At 31.2% G+C, this 25208-nt stretch overlaps 4 protein-coding genes across 7 annotated transcripts; 2 read left to right on the top strand and 2 right to left on the bottom strand.

Moving 5' to 3' along the window:
* Positions 1–886: 886 nt before the first annotated feature.
* LOC141446505 (transmembrane protein 19) lies at positions 887–9147 on the bottom strand. Of its 3 annotated transcripts, none has more exons than XM_074113033.1 (8): positions 9006–9147; positions 3852–3923; positions 3665–3769; positions 3451–3588; positions 3189–3338; positions 2973–3077; positions 2178–2393; positions 887–1369 (listed from the first exon to the last, which is right to left on the bottom strand). In XM_074113033.1, the coding sequence occupies exons 2-8, from the start codon at positions 3898–3900 to the stop codon at positions 1209–1211; spliced, it is 924 nt and encodes a 307-aa protein (XP_073969134.1). In that variant the 5' UTR covers positions 3901–3923; positions 9006–9147; the 3' UTR covers positions 887–1208. The 3 variants fall into 3 exon arrangements, with proteins under 3 accessions (XP_073969134.1, XP_073969133.1, XP_073969132.1); XM_074113032.1 differs by having other exon boundaries at positions 3852–4039; positions 9006–9144; XM_074113031.1 differs by lacking the exon at positions 9006–9147 and adding an exon at positions 4572–5604.
* LOC141446511 (protein D2-like) lies at positions 5744–9773 on the top strand. The gene is made up of 5 exons (XM_074113046.1): positions 5744–6097; positions 6380–6500; positions 9028–9165; positions 9298–9373; positions 9468–9773. The coding sequence occupies exons 1-5, from the start codon at positions 5918–5920 to the stop codon at positions 9604–9606; spliced, it is 654 nt and encodes a 217-aa protein (XP_073969147.1). The 5' UTR covers positions 5744–5917; the 3' UTR covers positions 9607–9773.
* Positions 9774–11409: 1636 nt separating this feature from the next.
* LOC141446506 (RCC1 domain-containing protein 1-like) lies at positions 11410–14083 on the top strand. The gene is made up of 7 exons (XM_074113034.1): positions 11410–11572; positions 11708–11796; positions 11875–12061; positions 12143–12269; positions 12342–12529; positions 12610–12729; positions 13851–14083. The coding sequence occupies exons 1-7, from the start codon at positions 11410–11412 to the stop codon at positions 14000–14002; spliced, it is 1026 nt and encodes a 341-aa protein (XP_073969135.1). The 3' UTR covers positions 14003–14083.
* Positions 14072–24196, bottom strand: Dip-B (Dipeptidase B). Of its 2 annotated transcripts, none has more exons than XM_074113025.1 (12): positions 24177–24196; positions 23374–23506; positions 19731–19876; positions 19538–19646; positions 18920–19044; positions 18353–18531; positions 18092–18279; positions 16706–16888; positions 16493–16588; positions 15291–15417; positions 15086–15198; positions 14072–14465 (listed from the first exon to the last, which is right to left on the bottom strand). In XM_074113025.1, the coding sequence occupies exons 1-12, from the start codon at positions 24179–24181 to the stop codon at positions 14340–14342; spliced, it is 1530 nt and encodes a 509-aa protein (XP_073969126.1). In that variant the 5' UTR covers positions 24182–24196; the 3' UTR covers positions 14072–14339. The 2 variants fall into 2 exon arrangements, with proteins under 2 accessions (XP_073969126.1, XP_073969125.1); XM_074113024.1 differs by lacking the exon at positions 24177–24196 and adding an exon at positions 23642–23800.
* Positions 24197–25208: the final 1012 nt, after the last annotated feature.

Below are 25208 nucleotides of genomic sequence, written 5' to 3'. Positions count from 1 at the left end.
TCTTTTATCTCACTTCCATCATAGGTCAATGTTGTCTGTAACGAGAAACTCAAACCAGAGCCGGCAGGGCACTGAAGAATGCTCCAAACGCATTGTCGTGCCTTAAATATGTTTAAAATAAAATAAAACAATCAAATTTATAGAACTGCATAGTGCATAGTGATCTTGCATAATGACTAGGACAAGAATGTAATTAGTTCCGCAATAAAGGATAAGGTTTTTAAGAGAAAGTGACACTGTTTACACCTCAGTACCAATGTAAATTTCGAAACTGGTCTGGATAATTTAACAAGCTGTGATGATCAAGCCCCAAAGATTTCAATTTATAAGATTAAAAAGAGTAAAACAGAAGTTGTTATACTCATAATATGTGAAATAAAATATTTACCAATGCGCTTGTGAACTGCAAAGCTTTTTAGAAACAATTAATTTAATAAATGTTCAATTTATAGAAAAACCTGAACTGCGACATATGCAAACCTTCTTGAGCATTGTATTTCTAAAGAATGTAAATAAAGTATTTCGTGAGTTTAAAAAAAATATATATATATAATTCAAACATACCTCCACATATCTCTTGTTATTTCAACAGTAGAAAACTAGAAAGAGTAATGACAGAAAAATACATAAATCTGTATAAAATACAGTAGATGACTGTTCAGACATCAATAGTTTTTTTTTTTTTTTTACTGTTGAACTTGAGTGACCCCTCCCTTTTGTAAGAGAATAATTGTTAAATAATTCATAGGTCACTCGCCCTTACGGGGTTTACTAACCACAGGAAAGGTTAAGGGTTAACCTCGAATTTACTGGTAATGCTGGATACACTTCTTTGGTTTTTACAAATATAATTTTTAAAAAATACAGCATATAAATCACTCAAAAGAACTTTTTAAGATCTTTATCTTATTTCAGTAGTTCCATATATATACATTCTCAATAAAAATGTGCTCAAAAACGAACTAAATAAATTCTAAAAATAAGACAATATAACGTTACAAAATACATTTAAAATCAACTTTTTGAAACAAAAAAAACTAATAAGATAATGGAATAAATAAATCAGTCGTTATAAATATGTTTCATTATGAAACAAAAATAACAATCATTAGAATAATATACCTACATTTCTTAAAAACCCACTATTATAATCTGAACACAATCTTTTAATTGAATTTAAGATCACATGGTCTTTCCTTACTTTCTTTTTAGTACGGCCAAACTGCGTTGGCTAATCGTGGTGTTAATAGACCAATTATAATTGTAGACAAAAGGTTCACACTATGGTTATCTAATATACGACGGCCACAGATGTATATTACATTCGGACCAGGATGTTCTACAACTATCCCACTTTTTTTGTCTATACCTGTAATTATGGATTTCATGTTAACATAATAAACAGTAAAATTTTTAGTACGTCAGGAATAAAATAAGTAATCAATTTCAAGTGCGAAGTGCATAAGCGAAGCTTTCCAATCGGAAGTGAATAGAGGCAAGAAATCCTATTGTCGCATGTAATTTTTAATCATGCCTAGAGAAATCCATCAGAGTGGCAAAGATTAAAGTCAACTTTGAATTTTGAATTAAACGTTCTTCTCACGCGACAAGAAGTTTACATCCGTAGGTAGGAAAACTGCGTTGACACAAAGGCTGTAATAAATAGCAAGAAATCGATGCCTCTTAACGGAAGATCCTCCACTTCAAGAATTTGTCGCGAGTAGTTTTGCCGGGGGTCATGTATTCTATCAAAACTTATGCGACGATCAGAATGAATGAAAATAAAACGATTGAGAGTCAGGAGAGAAAAGTTTTAAAGGAAAATCTAGGTTCCATATTTACGAATGGAGAAAGGAAAATTGGCAATAATCAAGAATTAAAGAGATCATACGGAGAACTCGACAAAGTTATGAAGAAAGGAAGACTGGGATGGCTTAGCCATGGTGGAGTGAATGCTACACGAAAGACTGCCCAGAAAGGAGATGATGTATGGGAGCCAGTGAAGAGCTAAACTTAGGGGGTCAACATGTTTAGGATGCTGAACTACGTGGAGGATGCTTTCCACCGGGTCTAAGGCAGACAATAAAGGGGAATGGCAAAAAGTCAGCGATGTAGTTCTGAATCTGCGAAGAAGAAGAAGAAAAAACATGCGATACTTAAAATCACCTTAAACTTACCTGAATATTGGAGGGTTGCACCGAAAATCGAATCAATTAAACTTCCAAAGAATCCTGCCACAGCACTAATTGGTATAACTGGCCATTGCGGTGGTGCTTCCAATAAAGATTTTGCTTCGGCCGTATAAATTACACAAATATAAAATCCACATCCAATTAATAATCCACCAATAATGCTCACCAACAAGCCGACTAATGATACTCCGCCGTTAACACCTGTTACAATAATTTTATTAAACTATAAGGTTATGGTAATATAAAATTCAATAAGAAGCAGTTGAACATTAAATTAAAGTGAAAAATTCGTCAAACAGGCATATCTTTGCAACGTACCATTACCTTAACTTATCATAAATTTATGTATCGCTGTCCTAATATTTTGAAATACCAGAAATTGAAAATTCGATTTGTTATTGCAGAGGTTTCATTGGCAAATGAGCAACTTACGCTTTCGCTTGAAATGGAGACTTTAACCAAAGCAAAAGTATTGCGCTAATTCCCGAAAATTTATTTTTTCAAATTTTTAATATCTTTATCTGTTGGTAAAGAGAAGATTGTAAGTGGGCAACCTTTTCACGTCGTATAAAAGTATACCTGAAAATCAACTCTTCAATCGAATTGCTACGTGTTAAATCAATAGTTATTAATTCTTGGTAAATCAGCTTTCAATTCGAAACCATGAGTTTAAAGTGCTGAAAAATACTTCTTGAGAGGGATTACTATGGAGAACAACAACTGACAATTATAAGAACAGTTGAAATATAGTTTGAACAAAAAAAAAGGAGTAAGAAATACCTTTAGGTACCCTTTTTCCAGAAGTGATAAGCCAAGGATCTTTGGAAGTGAGAACCGTACCAAATTCAGAAGCCCAGGTATCTGCATTGGCACAAGCGAAAGAACCTAAAATAACGTGTTCGTTAGAACAATGTAATAACACTCTCAAATCATGAAAATATGTTACAAAGCAAATTTTAACTTAAAAGAAAAACTATTTAAAAGTAAAATTAATACCAACGACACCCATTGCCAACCAAGAGGCCCGATAATCTGATGTGAAGTTTACAGGTCGTTCTCCAGTACCAGAATCTAATACATAAAGCAGCGCAAGTTGAGCAGCCATTCCCCCATTACAGAGCACTTGAATCCAATTTCTTTGACCTCCTAGTTTGTTTTGAAAAAAATTGCATTACAATATTACAGCAACAAAACAAAAGTTTTGAAGATACCATTATACATAACAACTATACTATTTGTAAAAAATTATGAAATTAACCTTCTTTAAAATCCTCTTCAAATTTCCTTTTTACTCTTGCTCTAAATTTTGTCGCCTTAGAGGATGTTACGAAGAACACAATAAGACACATTAGAAAACAATAACTAGCCAGAGTGATTATGAATCCAATCACAAAACCTAAATCAGTTTTGAAAAGTTACGGGTACCAAGATTTATTTTAATTTAAATTCAATGTATTATATAACCATCATACCTAGCACAGCTCCACTTTTGCTTAAAGAATTCTTCTTAAGACCCCAAGCTGCAAATGCTAATGGTATTAAGGTTGCGGTTAACCATCTAGTGGGCGCTATCACTTCTAAAATAGATTCAAAGCAAAATACAGAACAATGACAATTCTAACTACACTGACAAAAAAAAAAAAAATATTAGAAACATACCGTCAGGTCCTGGTTTTAGAATTGTAAAAGCAATATTTCCAATCCACATGAGCGTAGAAAGAGGTATTGCAACTAATAAAAGAAATACAGGTGTTAATGTATTTATATTTGTTCCTGGTTTTCTTACCGGTGCAGGCATTTTGTTTTAAATCCGAAAGTGCTCCAAACAAGTAGATTCTAACAATGACCTCAAACACACATAACCAAGCAGAAATATAAGTGTTTACTAGTTTCTTATTAAATTCATGTTCAACATGAAATGTGTGGTGAATAAAGAAAGGAATCCTAAAATAAGCTACAATCAAGATTGAATTACAATAATTAGGGTACTACAAAGTACAAACTACTGATTCCCCTCTGATTACTGATAACAGTCTTATAAACTTCCTACTTAACCTTCATTAAAGTTCTCGGGTCTTTTCGCCAATATTCGGCTCATTTTTTGTACAATGATGTTGATTTTTAAGATAGTGATAGATGAATATTAATTTCCTAGGTGCCTCTGCTACAAAAAAGATACTTTTTAAGATTCATTTTGTAAATGGAGCACCCCTCCATTACGTTTGCTTGGACTTAAGAGTCTAGAGAGGGATTCCTAAGTAAACCGATTTCTCTACTCCAAATTGAGATAACTTCCAATCTTTAACAGGAAGTTCTCAGTGTGTGACGAACTTTTCCGCTACATAGGCTCTACTAGACACATGCGATTCTTATGCTTACTCAGACAGCTCTGATCCATTAAGACGGCATGATTGACAGAATGACCTTCCACCCTTGGCATAATAAACTTCCGCAAGTGCTTCATCATTTCACTTTTCGCTTCCTCTGGTTTCACATTTTACCTCCATTCCTATGACTACTTGTGCTTCCACACTTGTTTGGCTGCACAACTGCAGCATTTACTGCCTAAGTTGTTTTGATGGAACTTGAAAACTCTACAGGTCATGCAGACTACTGTCCAAATATTTTTTGTCACTAAAGTCCAGACACCCTGAAAATATGTATCAGAATGTACAACCAGAAAGTCTCACACTTCCCTCAATCAACTCGTATGATTATGACAGTAGACATGTTAGTCAGTAGGGCCGCCTGGATGTCAAAGATATAGAAAATTCTTATTGTACTTCTCTTACGATCTCACAGCAGCTGCAACTACTCTATGTGACCATATCTCGGAACAGTGCCGTATACCACATACGTATGTGTAATGTAAAATGTAATGTTACACATAATGTTCCACTTACGTGTTCGTAATATAGATCAGTGCGGTATACGTAATATCAATTATTTATCTCCATTATGTAGCTTTAAAAAATAGCAGATTACCTAAATTATTTGGAAAACATTCTCAAAAATAATCTAGAAATTGGGTTTTTTGTATTCTAAATGAAAAGATTGCCTAGAATTGAAAAATTTATGAATTTATCTCTCAAATGAAACCCTGGTTTCTAGTAAAAATTCAAATCGACAAATTGACAAGACAGCTATTCTTAGTAGTAAGAGGAATGTAAAAATTAAGTTCATTCCAATAAACAATAATTTTTTAAATGAAAATATGCACCTCCAGTTGTACATAGTTATTAAGTTAACGAAATTTTAAATTTTTGACAATTTGTAGGAAGATAATATTTTTTGTTCACTTATTATTTAGTTGTTTAAGCGGGTTGAATAAACTTTTAGTAGAACTTTCTAACCTTTAATGCGTAATTATAATTGATTAAATCGCTTGGTAATAATAATATAATTGCTTGTGTATGATGAATTTAATTAAAATGTAAAACCTTCGAATAAGATACAATGATTCAGAGAAATATTAAAAGTCTATCCTTAAATTCAGATGTATTGTGACTTCTTAATTTTATTGGTGGATTTTTGCAATTAAGTTATGGTGGGGGGTAAAAAACTATTATATATAAATTTGCTTCTCTTAGGTTCGCTGCATATTGTTTGTAAACGATCTTTTTCAGTCAACTGATAAAAGTTTTATTTAAAATTATCAATTTTTTTTCCAGCACTTGACTATACGATTTAGTTAAAAAGAAAAGTTATTGTTTGTTTTATCGATAATGTTAACCTCCCGTTTGATTCAAGGCCATTGGCAGTTCTTATCTGCTACGGTATTGTACAGCTTGGTAACGTTAAATTCGTTTAATTATTGTTTAACCTTTAATCGTCATAAATCACCCATGGAGAAACACGGAGTGGTGCCAGATGTAATAAGCAAAGCTCCTGCTCAACACCTGAAGGTAAATCTCACGTTAAGTTTGCACAACACTTCATTCAAGTCGAACGGCCCACAAATAACCCATCGAAGCTTTCGTAAATTTCTAACTCAATAGTTTTGCTTTAAAAAGCATTAATTTTCAAGCTAAAATAATAGTTTCTATATCTATGATATTTAGTACTAGTTCCGTTAAAAGAAATAATTTTGGTGTCACACATTATTAACTACTTCAGTTTTTCATCAAACGTTTGATAGAAAGATATTTTGTATTAATTTATTGTTTTTTTTTTTAAAAAAATGACAGGTGACCTTTGAAAATAATGCTGTTAATGATGGAAATGTTTTGACACCGACTCAGGTTAAAAACCAACCATCTGTAGAATGGGATGCTGATCCAAGTGCATTATATACACTTTGCATGACCGGTATGTATTCAAGAAATATTTACAGATTCTTGTTTTAAATTAATTTATATAGGGGTCTTTTTATAAATCTTGCTTAATTATACTGAAATTAGTGAATGTACATAGTAGAGTTGTAAGTAACGAACTAAACTTGAGTATTGGGAAATATACCTCATTGTGGCCCGCCAGCAAAGCCGATAGCAATAGAACTTCAAAGTTTAGATAAAAAATGTATAAATTTATACTCTTTACACACTTCAATTATTAGTCAAAGTCTAACAAAACAGTTTAGAGAGTCGAGACGCTAAGTATTTTTTCTTAAAAAACGAAAAATCATTCAGCTAATTTGAATTTGGGGAGGCTAGTGGAGTTTCTTAGATATAAAATGTGCAGCAGCAAGAAAGTCAGATAATCCTTGGATCTCAAAAGTTTAAAAAAAAGTACAGCAGAGTGCTTGGTACTGAAAACTATACAGATAATCAATATTAGAAACACAAAGCATCTTGCGAAAGATGATAAATACTTAAATGTGTACCACACGGAGTGGTGGCCAGATGTAATAAGCAAAGCTCCTGCTCAACACCTGAAGGAAAATCTCACGTTAAGTTTGCATAACACTTCATTCAAGTCGAACAGCCCACAAATAACCCATCGAAGCTTTTGTAGAGTTCTTTCCTATCGGAAAGAAAAAAAGTCAAATTTAAATAGCCACAATATTCTTCGAACTTTAAATAAACATGGAATAAAGGCTGTATTTTTAATCCACTTCTACGAAAAGTTCAAATAACTTCCTGTTCTTCTTACTGATAAGCCAGTTTCTTCATTCATAAAATGTTTATATTTTTCATTCTCTTTTATTCATTTGAATTATTTTTCTGCTAAAAATTTTTACTTGTATTATTTGTCTGGTAAATGCTGTGGAAGCAGAGTAATTACTTGAAATGATCGTTAACTGTAATGAGTCATATAAACAACCTAAGTGTCTATTGTCCTGCTAAATTACTGTTGTTTGTATTTTATTATTGCGTCAAAAAAAGTATGCTATTTTTTTTGTATGTATTTTATGTTTTTAAATGAACGTATTCAGAGCTAGGATCGCGGAAGGAAGTAATTTACATTACAATTTGGAATTCAAAACAATATAAAGAGGTTTATCACTCTCTACTACATTTAAAAATATATCCGTATTCACATTTTCAACCAATTTTCTGTCCGCATCGACTGTATTAAAAACAGATTAACAATAATTTCGTTATTAAGCTCTGAAGTGTGGTTACGGACGTTATAAAGAAAAGAATAAAAAATCTGTAGTGAATACTACTTTATATAAAAAACTTATAAAAATACGGTTAAAGTTTACAAGATATTACTCTACCAACTAGATGTTTTATTTACAAACAGCAATAACACACACAGATTCTTCGTACAACTCAGTAAATTAAAACTGTCCGGTAGGACGGTTGTATAAGGGTTGATCGTCAAAAAGTGTACGAAAAAGCGTAACGTTAAATAACACCCGACTTTGACAATTTTTTTCTCTTTTTCTAGAAAAGATGGGATAAATTTTGGAGGTTTTCAAATTTGTTCAAATTTTAAACCTCTTTATCTACCTTTTTATTGATCAGATTTTAAGGAATTCTTTACCGAATTGTAGAGAAAAGTTTGCTCTGTATCTGGTATAATTTGCAATGCTCTAGTTATAATGAGATGAAGATATAGGTAATCAGATAATGAGATTTAGATGGTTAAATTTTAATAAAAGATATGGCTGTTGTCAGTCTCTGTACTTACCACAGTTAAATAGAGACGTTTGACATTTCAATTAGGCATCACTTCATTAGTCTAAATCAGTGGTTCTTAACCTTTTCCAAGACGCAGAACACAATTATGTATATATTTTTCTCGCGGAACACAATTATGTATATATTTTTTTTGCGGAACACTAACATTAAAAAATTTGAAATTCGGCATTTAGCAAGAACTTAAAATTAACGAATAATAAAAAATCGAATATAAGTTTCAAAAAAGCTAAATGTATTAATTCAAATTAAAAAGGATAAATTATTACAGTTTTAAAAAATAAATTCTGAAAATTAAATTAATCAAATAATGAACATAAAAGTACGTTGCTACAAATAAGAAAATTTTCTAATCTTCAATACATTTAAAATTGAAATTTCGCGGAACACTCGGACCATATTCGCGGAACACCAGTGTTCCGCGGAACACCGGTTAAGAACCACTGGTCTAAATGTTTAAAAATATCTCCCTAAATTCTAAAAAATATTAATGAAAAGTTAATACAGTAAAATTTCTCAAATGACATCAATGAAGTATTAATGAAATGTTGGGAAGTTGCTGATCTGGGTACCTTTTGGGGTTTAATCAACCCTTATACTTAACTTTTTAAACGGTAAGTTTTTGTTAAAGACATTAAACAATTATCTTAGGTGTTATTAAGTAATAATCATTCTTTAGGTAAAAGAAAATATTGGGATTATTTAAAAGATGAATAAAATGAATTACCTGCATATATATTATATTTCAGATCCTGATGCACCAAGCAGAAAAGATCCAAAATTTAGAGAATGGCATCATTGGTTGGTAGTTAATATACCTGGAAGTGACGTATCCAAGGGAGAAGTGTTGAGCGAATTTATTAGTTCCGCACCTCCAAAGGGAACTGGTATGCACTTTCCTTTGAAAATGATACATTTAAAAAAAATTAAATTATAGTGGCTTGATAGTTAAATTATTGACCATTACATACAATTTACAACCTATTTAAAAAGTAATTTGTATGTTTAATTTTTCTAAGGGCTTCATCGTTATGTTCTACTCGTATATAAACAAAAGGAAAAATTAACTCCTGATGAACCACGTTTAAAGAACAAGTGAGTAAATTATGTATTCAAATAACTGTATTAAAATTTACAATAAATAAATTTCACGTTTTTATATTTACGTGTAAATTATTGTTTTTTTCAGTTCTGGAAGTAACAGAGCTAAATTTTCTGTATCAAAATTCGCTAAGAAGTATAATCTTGGTGAACCAGTGTTCGGAAATTTCTATCAAGCAGAATGGGATGATTATGTCCCCAAAGTTTATGAGATGCTTAAAGATTAATTTTGTGCAGGATTCTGATTTTAAAGAATTTTTTAACCACAAAAAAAAAGTTGAAAGAACAAAACTTGTTGGATAAAGCATTAAGAACAAAGTTTAATTTCAAAAATTCAATATAAATGCACTTGTATTACATTGTTATAAAATTATTAAAAAGATAATTGAGCGTTTATGTTAATAATTATTGAACAAAACTTCCTTTTCATTTTGAATGTGCTTTGTGATGTAAGTTGTGCTATCAAAATAACTACAAAATTGATAGATGCGTCAAAATTTGAAAACTAAGTTGCACAGAGAACTGTATTTTTGTTTTCTCATACCTAAATCCTTGAAAGCGAAAATACAATTACGAAAGTTCCCTGTTTACGAAAAATGTGTGAATCAATAGGTGTTAGTAGGTGAATAGCTGTTAGTATCTACTGTAAATAAAAGATGTTACATTATAGAATTTTTAATTTGGTGTACGGTTAAAGATGACCATATAGGACGTGACAATTTTTCTGTCCCCGATTTTCTCATGGAAAGTACTTCAGGAATGGATTTCAATATATCAGCTTTGTACTAATATGAAGTAGCGATTAAAAAGATATGAGAAGCTCAAGAAACAATTTGTCTTTTCGAAACTGTCGTCACACAAGTAACTCTCCAGATTAGAAAACCATGGATATTTGTGTAAATAGTAGTTTACACTTGCAGAAATACATAAATGATAAGTAGTTTAAATAAAATTATAAAAAGGCTATTAAACTTACTTGGGTGATAACGTGGTGACAATCTTTCACACGTAAATGTACAGATCAGATTAACCAGTTTCTGTAGTTAAATGAAAACTCAAAACTAGACTGCGTAAAAGCCTTTTCACTTTTCTAGACAACAACAGGGAAGAGATGTGTAGAATTAGCAGTCTGAAACAACACGCTTGTGAGAACTCATAATCTTTGTTGTACAAGCTGTAAACTTAAATTGTAATAGATTATAAGAGTATCAATTTTATCACAAAGAATAATTAGCTCTTTGAAGAGCTTTTTGTTAATTACCTCTAATTTCTGTTTTAACAATAAAATAATCATCAGTAACTGAAAACCTTTGCATTTTCTATTGTATTCTTCATTTTGAAATTTACATCATGTTCCGAACTACAATATTCCTATATTCTTTCTGCGCATATGTACGGCGATAAGATTTAAGTCTAGACAAAAGAATCTTTAATTTTTTTAAGAAATATAATTAGAAAAAAAAAAGTATATTTGAAAGTAAAATACCTTTGGAAGTAAAATTTGAATTTTAAAAACCAGGATTTTTATTTAAATTTATAATTCTCGTCCGATTAGAAAACAGAAGAATCTTTTATGTACATATATTTATTTATTTAAGCCACGTTATTGCGTATGTGGAATTAAGTTTATCGTATTCTCATTTTCTTTATTTTAGTATCTGTAGATACATTGATTTCCTATCGTTATTAAAGTTGAGAGTTTATTCAAATATTTATTTTTTATAATATTCAAATGAAAGGCGTTTTCACTTGCTATAAGCGTATATTTTTGAACAAATAAAAGTAACTAACATTAGCTTCGAAACTAATTTTACTGTAATTTAAGTGCTTTCAAAAATATTAATTATTTTCAATATTTCAGTAGATCACATACCTATGTTCTCTTTAGAATTTCTTGAGAATAATGCGTTTCGATTATAGAACGATAGCAACATTTCTACTTGTTGGTTAAACACAAAATGATCGATGGTAGGTTAATGAGGTTATAGACAGGGTTTTAAGGATGTCACAAATGCTTTGTGTATCGAAAAATGCTTCGGATTTGTGGATTTAATGGTTTTCAACAAATTGATAATTTAGTAGAAAGTAGTGGCAATTTAGAGAATGGAAGTAGAATACATAAATTTTTGAAATGTAAGGAAGAAGATTGTAGAGATGTGGATATGACTTGGAGTAATATCTTAATTTCAAAAGGTAAAGTTATATTGTGTGTTTGTGAACTACTTGTTAAAACTTTTCCAGAAACTTGAATAACATTCAGAATAAACCTAGGTCAGAATTATGGACCAGAAGAAGATTAAATATGTGTTTTAACGCGTTTGTTGATAGGCAAATGTGCTGTATTAAGTGGCTTTTTAAATGGGAAACCAAATCAATCTATTATTTTAGAAACTCCTGATAAACAAGAAATTATCCAGGTTAGTGATTACAAAAATAAGTGAAGCTCCCAATAAACTTACTTTGATTAAAAGTTTAGGTTACATTTCAAATTATAGGGAAGATGTATCAGAAATAAGAATTGTTTATTGTTAACCAGTCAAGGCAAATATTGGCAGTATAATTTGGAAAATTTAGAATGGAAAGAGCTGAATAATTTATATTTACCTATTGATAAAAATCTCAGTGAAAAGTTGGTTAAAATTGCCATAGGCGAAGTAATCAACGCCGTGTTATCAGATGCAGGTAAACTGCTTGTTTATTGCTGCGGCAACTCATTACAATTTTAAAATTCAATATTTCTAACGTAAATTACTTGATTTATAGGTTCTGTATGGTACATGGGTAATAAGTTGAGTCCTTCAGAAATCAAAGTATTAGATATTGACTGTGGCAAGGAACATGGTATTTTGCTCAGTGATACTGGCAATATCTATACGTGGGGTGGTGGTAGGTGAGGTTTAGTTTGTTTTGGTGGAGAAAATTGCTATTTAGATTCTTATGTAATTTTTTTTTTTAATTTAAGTCGAGGACAGTTGGGAAATGGAATTTTAGAAAGTACTGAAGAACCATGCGAAGTTAATTTATTATCAGGCATGAATGTTGTGAGGATTGCTGCAGGTGGATGGCACAATGCTGTAATAACTAGAGATGGTGATCTGTATACGTGGGGATGGAACAAACAAGGACAATTAGGGCATCCAACACTTGATGGTAAAATAACGAACTGGAAAACATTCCAACAATTTGCATGATTTTGTAGGAAAATTCACTAATCTTATTTTGAAAATTAGGAATTAATAAAGATGGTGTAGCAGTTTTAACCGAACCAAGAGTTGTTGATTGGCCAAATTCGCTTAATGTTCATATTCTGCAAGTTTCATGTGGAACTAGTCATACTGTAGTATTATTAGGTAAGTGTCACTGTGGAAAAATTATTATGCCTTGTGTCTGCTTGATTTCCTCAACAATTTCGTAAATTTGTAGGCTTAAAATTTTATTCTTAGATTTTAAGGAAGATACATCAAGTTTTGGTAACCATTTTTTAAAAAATACATCAGCTCTGAGATTTTTTTCCAAGTGCGTTGCATACTCTGGCCAGGCCTCTAGTTATGGACATCACTTCCACTACCTAATAGTCAAATTTGTATTGTTACTATACTGTGTTGTTTTAAAAAGTATTTAAATAAAGTCTGAAGTACTCCCATTTAAATAAATAAATACAAAGCCGAGGAAAAGTTTTAATAAATCTTTACATATTAAAAATCAAACACACGTATTGGTTTACATGATGCAAATAGGCGTTATTGTTCCTGACACCTTTCCTTGATGTCAGCCTTGTCTCGTACCTTGTAGTCCCTTAACAAAAATTTTTGATACAATTCAAGTGGTCGTGCATCCTCTACACTAAACTAGATCGATTGGTCAGAAAGAACTGACAACACCTCAGCCCGCCCTAATTCATATCGTATCATTTCTTTGGTGAGATGAAAGAAATTGCCCAATAGCTATTGTGAGTTCGGTACATTAAATCATTTTTTTTTTGTTGCACTGATGCCACAATGACATCCTTTGCCACAAGTTGATATATGGCTCAACTTGTTGAGAATCGCCAATTCGTGGGTTACGTGTTGTTTCATCAAATTGTTAACATGAATAATCTTATACGTTTAAAATATGCACAAACACACACTTATATAAAGTGAATTTTCTTTAAATTACATAGGTTGCTATCATTTCGGTCTTTTGTAGTTGAAGTCATAAGAAGAAATTTCTACCCGAGCTTCACCTGAAGTGAATCCGAATAATATATTTACCAATCCGTAATTTACTTCAAAACCTTCTCTTTCATGGAATCTCGATCAAATTAAAGTCGACCAATGTTCAGGAATTTTAATTTCTTAGCAGAAAATCAAAATAAGAGATCTCTAGATGCAAGATAATGATTTTGATTGATGGTTTTTAAACTTATGATTTTCTACAGATCATGAAACGTTAATCCACCAAGTTTTTATGCAATCTACTTATTTTCTAGAGAATGGTGAAATCTGGGGCTGTGGCTGGAACAAATGGGGTCAGCTTGGTAACCTTAAGACTACACATTTAATGACTAAGTTTGAGATCTCTTCAAGCATTTCAATTAAGCGTATAATATGTGGGGCATGGAACACAGCATTTATCGCTTAAATACCTGATGTTTTTTTTTATTAATAGCTAAAGAAAGTAAATGATTGTAAATCTTAATAAAATAATATCTTCAACCAGCCAGTTTTTTTTATTTTTTATTAGTACCTTTATAATTAAAAAAAAGAAAGAAAAACTTCTTTAAATTCCACCATAAGTATAAACAAACATTCGTACGACACAACAAACATGGCAAGATTTAAATGCAATTATGTATTTTAAGGACACATTTCTGTATTTTCAAATTCACCCTGAGTTAATAAAGTAACTTTTTTTTTTAGTTTTAATTATTATTGTTGTAAAAATTATTTATCCACTTATTAATCCTTGCACAAACAAATTAGAGAAGATATCTGTTTGCAAGAGCCAATACTGGAGCTCCGGTAGCATTTTCTGGTACATGACCACTGGAAGCTGCGATGTCTAAATGGGTGTAACGGACTGGTTTATTGGAATCCAATCCATGCTGTTTGAACAAAGAATACATTTTATTATTGACCAAAAAAGTACTAAAAAAATTATACCTAAAGAAATTTCAAATTTACTTTTACGACTTAAGATGCTAAATATCTGCCCATTTAAATTCTCTCTTTTACACCTCAAGAAAAGCACACTTCTGTAGGGACAGATTTTCCGAGAGAATTTTCTGCTTTTATAAACAGCTGTTGAAGGAAAAAGTTATCTATTCCTTAAGAGGCTCTACAGATGGCCGTTAAAAAAGAGGTCTACTGTTACTTTCCATACATAATGTCGATGACTAAAGCAGAAATAGTTCAGAGCTCTTCTAAAGAGTAGTGATTAGTTAACTATATCTACAGGTTAATTATCTCTACGGCATTATAGCCACGTAGTTTAAACATGTACTTAGACTACGTAGAAAATTACAAGTTTTTTCGAAAACAGGCATCAAACGAAAGTCGAGTTAGGATCCGCAATTGTACTAATTTCAGGTTATCAACTCTTATTTATAACAGATTAATTCTAAAACATTAAAGAATTCCCAGAAAACAAAAAATTAATGAACAAATAATCTAATTAATCAATAAAAAAAAAAATCTACAAAATATATAAAATGGAATTCACTACCTCATCCAAACCGGAAGCCAGTACAAGGAAAGCACCTGCTGCTTGATGTCCACGAGAAGCTTGGGAAATTGATCTGTTAGTGCACTGTACAATGTCTTCTCCTTCAACTTTTCCTTTATTTTTTCCAAAAGAAATAATAAGAATATCAAATAATGACTTCAGGCATGAGCACATATTAACAACAAATCCAAATACACAATCCAACCTTTATGTTCAGCGTAGTCTTCACGCCTTATAACGCTAATTTCCAGCATGTCTCCAATTTCGTCACCAGCTTTCTGTAGTTTTTGTACATTGTCCACTTTTCTTGCTGGCCCGTTATCAAGTCCAATCTAGAAAAGAGAAAAATACACTCGAATTTTTTTTAAGTATAACATATATACACACCTATATTCCTACGCACAGGCGCACCCAGAAAAGAAGAGATTCAAAGGTTTACAACCCCGAAAAAATATACATGTTCTTCATATTAACCTTAACGTCCACATTTCATTGTTTAGGGAATTCTTTCTCTAAGAAAAGATCTTTATATAAACTACAATCCATCTGTTTGCATTCCGCCCTAATTTTCAAACGACGTAAGTTTAGATTAGGTTGCGTGGGGATTAGCCTCTAAGTTTGAGGCACCGCAACAGGGGATCCATCGCAGCACGCTCTGCTAGAACGTTAGGTATGACTTGTCTAGAATGGGACTTCTGAGTAAACCTTAAAGGCTAGGATTTTTCTTCTCCAAGGTTCTGTAACTACCAGCTTTTCACTGAGAACAGAAAATATCAGTACTGTCTTTTCTTTAAGTTTTCATTAGACAGGCCAAAGAGCCGACACATGTGATCCATCTAACTAACGCAAGATGCTCACTATTCCACTTTTCGCCTGCATCTGGCCTAAAGTTCTATTTCTATCACTATTTGTGCATCCACTCTTCTTTGGCAGCACTCCTGCGGCATTCTACTATGAGCCAAAAAAAGCTCTGATCTTTTGATTGAATGCCCAAGCACCCAGAAAATCAGTAATAACACTAATCACAGAATGTCCATCCAGAGAATGTCGTCATGCTTTCCTGAATTAACTTCGCATGACATGACAACCAATAAGGCCGCCTAGACGCCCGGTAAAAATATCAACTCTCGAATTGATTCTGCTTCTTTTATAATCCCATCAGCATTTATTTATTGGCAATAAGCTCTAACTGAAAGATTGTGGCTAAAATTCTTAGATTTGCCGATCTTTCATATCTCAGATAAGTGCTGCACAAGCCGGTTTCCCTTCTGTTTTATATCCGGGGGACCTCACACAGTCATAGCTTAAATAATTACTTCTCAATCCAAACCCCCTTTCCTTAACCAAATATTCTATTCCATGTGCGCCTCTTTACCTGCGTAGGTTATAGCTTTAAAAATTACCCACAGTATATCCATCTCCAACGGTCCGATGAGCATGTCCCGTAAGTGTGGCGATTGTCATCAGATGAGGGTTAACACTATTCAATGCCAGTTCTTTTGCCTACGATAAAAGTTCAATAAATTTGTAACAATTTTTGTTTTAAATAAAAATGTCAAGATTAGATAGAATGTATAAATGTATTATTATACAATAATAAAACTACAACGTTTAACTTACATGACACAACACATCCGCCATAATCATTCTTCCTTCGGCATCTGTATTGCCCACTCGTACTCGTCTACCTGATCTTGACATAATCATTTCATCCGATACATAAGCGTTTTCGCCAACACTGTTACGAACCATACTCATTGCTCCTACCACTTTCAAGTGGGCTGGTTTAAGAATGCTTAAGACCTGTGAAAATAAAAATAAAAAACATTTTCAGTCAGCATACATAATCTTTGTTTGTTTACAAAAGTTTCTATTCCTGCAGTTTTTCACGCTGAAATTTCCTTTAAAACGTCCAAATCTTTCACTCTCTATACCGAACAAAAGTTAGGACAAATTTATGACTTACATTTTACAAAGTATGAGAGAACAGATTACTAAGCAGAACTGGAAATCACAAAAATTATTGTCCCATTCTCAAAAATAATTGTATACTTTTTAATAATTCGACTTTTCAACCTTAAAATGGGATTAACTCTTAGTTAATAATGCAGGATAACACCTCCATCCAATTTAATTAAACCAATCGAAAGAACAATAAATTGTTATACTGATATCGATGTATCGATGTTGTTTAGATGATATTATGTGAGAGCCTAAAATGAAACAAATATAATTCGTCAAAATGTGAAATAACTTTCCACACTCCATTCTATTTTGATGAATTAGTTGTCGAAGTTTTTAAAATATTTGAAAAATTATTTGTTGTTTAATTCAACCTACTGTTTTAAGAGGTGCTATACCAGTGCACCTTTATTTCAAACATGAAAACGAAAGAAAGAGATGTAAATTTACAAAGAAATTGTCTGTTCCCAAAACATTTTAGGGCAATTGTATTTAATAAATGAACTACTAAAACTTTTTAGAACGCTGAATATAATAAAAAAAAAAAAATCGATCTCTATCTTTTAATACTTCAGATGTCACAGAGTATGCACAATTAATAAAAATATCTCTACAAGGTTTTATTGTTAAGTTCTTAATGCTTATCATTTAGTAAGCAGTTACATTTTATCCAGCCAGTTATTGATTAAAGCTAACTTTTGCCTTTGAGATGAATTTGTTGTGATTGGCACAAAAGGTTTCTCCAAAAAATTATATAAGTGTAGTATAGCATAGTATTTGTAAAGTAAATTTGGGTGTTTTGTTTGCAGGTAACGCAAATGAGTTTCAAAGTTTGAAATAGAATTTTTTTGTAGTTCATCTTCAGGTACATTAATCTTTACGAGTTGTGACAAGGTGACAATGAACTTTTTCCTATGTTGGTTTTACTTTCAATCTATAACCAAAACGTTCATGCTAAGATTTACATGGCCGAAGCCAAATTTTGTAGGCAGTCTATAAAACTATAAAGTTCGTCTTTGAAATACGTAAATTTGCTTTACGTACTTTCATAAACCCAGCCACAGCAGCAGCTCCACATTTATCTCTGGACATTCCAGCCATAATGCCTCCAGCTTTAATATCAGCACCACCAGTGTCATAAGTTACACCCTTGCCCACAATGAACAGAGTCTCCTTTACACTTGATCCTTCGTAAGTAAGATAGATCACTCGTCCCTTATGTCGATCAATTACTTAAAAAAAAGAAAGAAAACCATAATTAATTCATCAGCTTTCCCAATGACCTCCAACGCATTAAGAACTTACCACTAGCTGCACGGTTTACAGCACAAAATAATGGATATCCTTTCTTCAAAGCTTCTTCATCTTTAATGACTTCCAATTTTACACCACAACCAGCCGGGAATGCACTGCGTACATATTCTTCTACTTTCGGCGCACACATCCTTTCAGGATCTGCACCACCAACATCGCGAGCCACGTATCTGTAAGGATAAATAAGACATGTTAATTAGAATTACAGTATTAGCCAGGAATTGTTATTAACATTCGTTTATTCACTATATTTATAAAATGAATACACTAATCAAAAAACTTAAGTGGTGCTCAATCTTAATCGCACTTAATAATTAATCATTAGATCGTTGTAAATGATTGATTAGCTAAATCGTTAAATTAAAAAAATTTGAAACATGATGAAAGCATTTGAGGTTAAAAATAATCTTTATTTTCTTTGTCTTTAAGATAAGATAAATTTCTAGCATAGTTTCATATCTTTGTAACAATTGTAAAGTACTATCTTCTTTTTTTCGAGATCTTATGAGACTAACAAATATTTATCTTGGAACTTGAAACTATTTTTTTTTTGTTTACCTTCCACATTCCAGAGCTTTAGCCAAATCAATCAATTTGTTTAAATCTTGACTTTGGCCATTCCAGACACCAATTTTTTTCACTTTAGGACTTTTCTCTGGTCTATCTTCTCTGTATTGGATATTCTAAATTGAGGAGGGTAAAAAAATGATGATTTATAAATTTTGAAATATCAATATAACATACGTATCATTCAAAAATGGATTGGCTTGGATTTGAAGAAAAGCTAACAAATTTTACACGTGCTAGAAAGATTTCAAAAACTGTTTAACATCCACACAAATTAAACACTGAACTTGGCTACGGCTAAAATGTAGTTTCAAATCTGTTGTGGTTTTTGGTTGTTGCCAAACGATGGAGTCGTGAATTAGAAAAATTGCTGACAACAGAAACAATCTATTATATCAGTGGTGGCTATGGCTGGCTACGTTTTAGAGAAATTGTTTCACGATTTGATTTCACGAAATAAGTTCATCTTGCCTTCTAGCCACCATTAATAATAGTCACTACTGCAAGGAGTTTGGTCTTTCCCTTTGAGAAACCGCTGCCAGGTGAACATCACATGCATTCTTCCCCTAAATTAAATTTAGAAATGTAAACTTTTAAAAGTGAATTTACCACATAAAGAGCTTCCAAAGCTCCTAATAAAGTCACTAATTGACATTTTGGAAATTTCTCATTAGAAACTAGCACTAACAGAGGCGTTTTAACTCCAGATTTTAGTGCCCTAAAAAAAACAATTCAATAATTATTAAAATTGCGATATAATAAATAATATTTTTTAAATGAAATAATTTTTTATTTTACTAACCTCAATACACCTTTCTTAGCAGCTTCACTAAAATGCCTAACATCGTGAATATCTGAATTTAGTGCACCCGTTGGTGAGTAAATTAATCTTTTAGCTGGCAAATTAATTTTCAATACAGCACCATCTTCATGAATGTTGTTATCGATCTGAAAAAGAGGTCAAATTTACAATAGAAATGCGTAATTAAATTTTAAATTTCAAAAAGAAATATCTGGTGTGAACAAAAACGTCACTATTTCTATTGCAATAAGTTTGTTTACTAAAATTTTGGTTGACGTTATTATAAGCTGATGATAATTAGAAGAGTTTTCGAGAACACAAAATCCTTTCTTCAAATTAAGTACTGATTTCTACTAAAGAGGTCGATTAAGGAAAACTTACGATAAATCGTTCTAGAACATACACACTCACGAGATAATCGATTAGGTCCTAAATTCGATATTTTAGCAAAATGTTCTTTCGAAGTGTACAACTGAGAGAAATGACTCTAGAGGAATAGCCCACCATGACTTTTCCTGGAGAATGGTACAAATTAAAAAATAAATAAATACAGTAAAATGAGGCGATCAATACAAATCAAGATGATAAATTTAATGGGTATGAAAATATTCCTTTGATTAATAGTACTTTAATGTAAATAGAAATAATAAACAAATAGACAAACATAAATCTGTTTACATAAACATTTTTTTAAATTATTATTGATTTATGACCCAATAAAAGTGAAATCAGATAAAAATAAAACAATCAATAAATAAATGAGAAAATAAATTTAACAGAATAACTAGCAAGACGGAGAAAAAAATGTTTTTCAATACTTATTTAAAAGCAAAATATCTATAACTCAATATTTAAATTTATTCTTTAATGAAGTAATAAAATAGTTTACGATTAAAGTGAAAGTTAATGTTAAGAATATTTTAATTTATTAAATAATGTAAAAATGCATTAAAAGACAATTATTTTTTTTTTCCTTAAATTTTTCTAACTTATCTCTAATCAAGAGGATGTATTGTAATCGCTTCAAATGTTCGATATTGAGTTGTCCTCTGTTTTTAAGTTTTTAAAAATTGATCTTTGTATCTGCAGTGTGTGGGATCAGTATATAACTTAAAAACGGAAAAAGGCACAAAAAATTCAGTTTTGTTATCTAGTTTAGATGAGTCTATCTCAGCTGATAAGCTTTTTGGAAGAAATCAGTCAATTGTAAGTGATATTTTACTGAATCAATTTTTATACAGTTTAAATATGCTTTTCTCAAAAATAGCTTTTATGATTTTCTTTAAGCTTGCAATTATTATTGCGCATGGTAGTAAGTTCTACAACTGACATTTAAAAACTATTTCCTGGGAAAATATGATAAAGGGATTTTCTGAGAAGAGGGGTGTTGGGCTTTTCTCCTGAGTACAATTTAAGTGTAATGTACTGGGCCATATTAAATATTAATATGGATTAAATATGTAACAAAAACTTGAAAAAAATTGACTGATCAAATACGAATATGGAATCTGCAGTGAAAGAAAGTAGAGTAACTGTTAACAGCAAATTCTATTTTTAATCTCGTATTTTTTTTTTTTTTTTTTTGCCCAAAACCAACGACATTATCACTATTTTTTGAAAACGCTATCTAGCCTATAACAAATTGAAGTCATTTACATGAATTATATAATGGGTTGCCTAAATTTATGGCAAAGATCACGGAAGTAGATATAGAAATAGTTGTTTATTTTAAACTGATAAATAGATAATTGTACTCGTTTGTACTATAATTGCTTTTAAACAGTATTTATGTTTTTTTTTATGTAAGTTATTAAATGTTTATTACGGTCGTTTCATCGACAATGTATGTTTTAAGTCAAAACAGGTCGAAGTAATCTTTGTATTCTTTTTTTTTAAAGTTGCTTTCTATAGTTTTGGCCAAAATCCGTCAACACTAAAAGAGTTTTCGAAAAACTACAACTTTAAGCACCTCTAAATGAGCCCTTTTACAATATGAACGATTTGACCATGAACTTCGAAGAACATTCTTTTAAAAAACTAGGTAAAATGCCAATATATTTTTGACCTTTTATCGTCGGTAATGCCTTCAACAATTTTTTTTTTTACTATTGTTAAACTCGACATGTTTGCTGCTGATGGTATCGGACTTCTGAATTTGTCGGAGGTGTTGTAATGAGAAGAGTAGTGTAACTACGCCTCTATCTTAAGTGCAATTTAGTTTCACAATCCTAAATCAGTTGCCTGCCACTTTTAGTAAAATTAGGTTTTAGCAGAAAATTTGAACTGTAAGAAAAAGTCGAGTGAGTATAGACCTTAATTCCGGCGGAAGATTTAATTTGATCAAGTATATGGGGGGAGGTAATCAGATGTTCAGGTAGAAAAGTACAAAAGTGGTTTTCTCACTTAGTATAGGAAGGCATCTCTCACTTAATTAAAAAAAAATTCTTAGGAATCTATCGAAAGGAAGATGTGGGTTATATTTTGAAATCTATGTCAATAAAAAAAAGTATTTGGCATTTATTTTTTTAGGATAAGGTTGCTGAACTCTTTCTAGTCTGATCGCAGTCCTGAGTTATCCAACTATAAATGTTTGTACACCAATCTTTGTAGATTACTACTCTTAGATCTGCAGCCCAATTATTCAGCAATCAGTGTTTATCAACATTCTCCGTTATCGAGATTTTGGGAAGAAAAAAAAAGTTGCTCTATCATAGAGCAAAAAAACTGGCATTACTTGTTTACAACCACCATGCAGACAATACATACATGCAAATAATTTGGAGTGCAAGAGTTTCCCTTACTACTATTACTATTATTGGTTTACTTTAATTGTACATTTTTCAAACTCAATTTGTAAAATATATCTATTTAAGAGGGAAAAATCCGTACAATAAAAGATACATACTGTTGTGGAACTTTCTTCAAAGTCGGAATTAAAGCAACTCAATTAATGCTCCTTTTAAAACATGTTAGAACAGTGCTGTAAAGTATGCCGAAAAGGTATACTTTAACGTAAGTATTCTTCCCTCAGATGAAGCACGATCGTACAATCACTTACTAAATCCATAAAGTTCTTAGATTTTAATCTTTTCTAACAATAAAACAACAGAGAAATTTACCAACTTAATATTCAAGCTTTTGGACCAAAAAAACTAGACGAGGAAACGGTATATAAAAAACAAATGTTACTTTATAAGTAGAGTAATTAAACAAAACCTCAATCAAAGTAACACATTTTATGTTTCCACTTTCAAATACACATTTAAAAATATTCAGCTAAAATTTTATTGTTACTTAAAACAATATTTGAATGGCTGAGCACAACTACTAGATAACCAAACACATAAATAAAGTCCAAATTTTATCGATAACTTACACTTAAATAGGTCGCTCAATATTAGCGTGATAACTTTAAAAAATAAAAATAATTTCAAAAGAAATTATCAAAAATAGAATAAAGGCTATAACTATGGTTTATTCCATTATTTGAATAAATTTCAATTTCTACATTCTTCATTTTAAAAAATGTCTTACGGGAAAAAAAAGGCCACATATGCAATGATTACAAACATAATGAGAAACCAGCTGTTACAAATAAATCTAATCAAATTAATAAAATTGAACAAGAATGTTAAAAACTCACTGATTCAGCTTCTTTTATTAAATTTTTAATTTCTTGTGGAATTCCATTTTCTTTAGTACCATGCGAAATAAATACTAGTCCATCGTAACCATCTTCATTGATGTTCACCACTGGCGAAATAGTATAAGGCAATCTGTGAAAAAGAAAACCAAATATTCGTTTTATTCATTTAGTACGCCCACGTATACGATTTCAAAAATTACTCTAAAAATGAAAAAATAAAGAAAAAGAAAAACTATTCTATTATATTTTAAATTTCTCTACTCACTCCATTTCACTTTTTCCTCAACAAACTTTAGAACTTCACTTGTTTGTGATACGAACACGATGGATAACTAACAACTTTTGTATGAGAGTAGCTAGTCGGGAAACCTTCTTTTAATATAACAACCTGCTCAATCAATCCCCACTCTGTATGTACGCCCCATCTTTATTGTTAAATAATACAACTATTATGTAAATAATTATAATTTATTAGGAAATGTCTTTCTTTTAAGCTCTAAACAAATATTTTCATTTAGTTCTGCCGCACTTTAGATAAAAACAAAATGGAAGTAAAAAAAAAAAAAGTCTCAATTAATTTACGCTAGTAACCTTTTTTGAAGTGTGTTATCTTTGTCACTAAGTACTTGAAAAAAAAATATATAAAATTCACTTCCTAAAAAAAATAAAAATTTGTGTGAAACCTCATATGACTTTCACTTGCTCAAACATTCATTTTATTCATTTATTAGGCCCCCGGATACGATTTCAACAATTATTCTTTAAAAAAACAAATTGTACTATTAAATTTCCTTACTCACTCCATTTTACTTCCTCAATTCTTATTGTTTTTATTTTTGTACTTCAAGCGCGTCCACTTCTCACATGTGCCCGAAGCTTTTTATATTGTACAGCCGGCCTACAGATAGGGTTCCCTCACGACTGAATTCGAACCTGAGATCATTGTAGTTAATGGCATCTCTTAGGATTTTCTGAAAACTCGAAATATTAACGAGTAATTGCGATTTTCCTTATTTGATTGTTCACATACATACATACCAACATCTTTTTTTTACTGTGATTTTTTCACGCTCAAAAGGCACAGGATCTCAAAACTTGTATTTCCAATGAAAACAAAATCTAAAATAACCATGATTACTGCACTTCCTCTTGCAAGGGATGAGAGAAAGTGAAAACTCTGACGTCAAGGAACATATAGTCTATATAGAGTGGATAGAAATAAATATAGCTTTCGCTTTATATCGACCGGTTCTAGAGTGTTTTCTGGTTTTTGGAGTAGCTGATTCAGCGAAAGTAAAACATAACATTTACTGCATGATTGTCAATATTAACTGAATTGCAACCTTGATTTGTGTTAATATTGCATCTAAAAACGGAATAAAATAAAAACGTAACTGAACTTATGAGTTTTCTACATTTATTCATGTTATAGACGAATTAATATTTTAAAACAGCAATCTCAAATAATACCTTGTGAAATAAGCAAACAAATAGGATTATCACTGGAGAGCATGATATATTATCTCTTACTCTTTTCACCTTTTATTTTCACTACCTGTAATATGAAGTACTTAATCGTGTCAAATTTTTGTTATCATGTTTTCATAAATCGCCTAAAGATCATCCAAAAAAATTAGAGCTATGAGGCTATCACAACGTGTAAAAGCTTAATATACACGAATTTAAAAAAAAATTACCAACCGCAAGCTTATGAAAGAGTGCCTGATTAGGCCAACAAGTCTACCTCCCGTAACATGAGATATCCATGAGGCTTTATTTAAAAAAAACATCATTAACAGAAGTTAATCTTGTTTCAGTCTCTTGGAACATCC

Source organism: Rhodnius prolixus, unplaced genomic scaffold, assembly GCF_049639745.1.
Source record: "Rhodnius prolixus isolate KJV_2025 unplaced genomic scaffold, Rpr scaffold_7, whole genome shotgun sequence".
Taxonomy (NCBI): Eukaryota; Metazoa; Arthropoda; class Insecta; order Hemiptera; family Reduviidae; genus Rhodnius; species Rhodnius prolixus.
The sequence above is the reverse complement of the archived record's forward strand: the minus strand, read 5'-3'. Positions and strand labels throughout refer to the sequence as shown.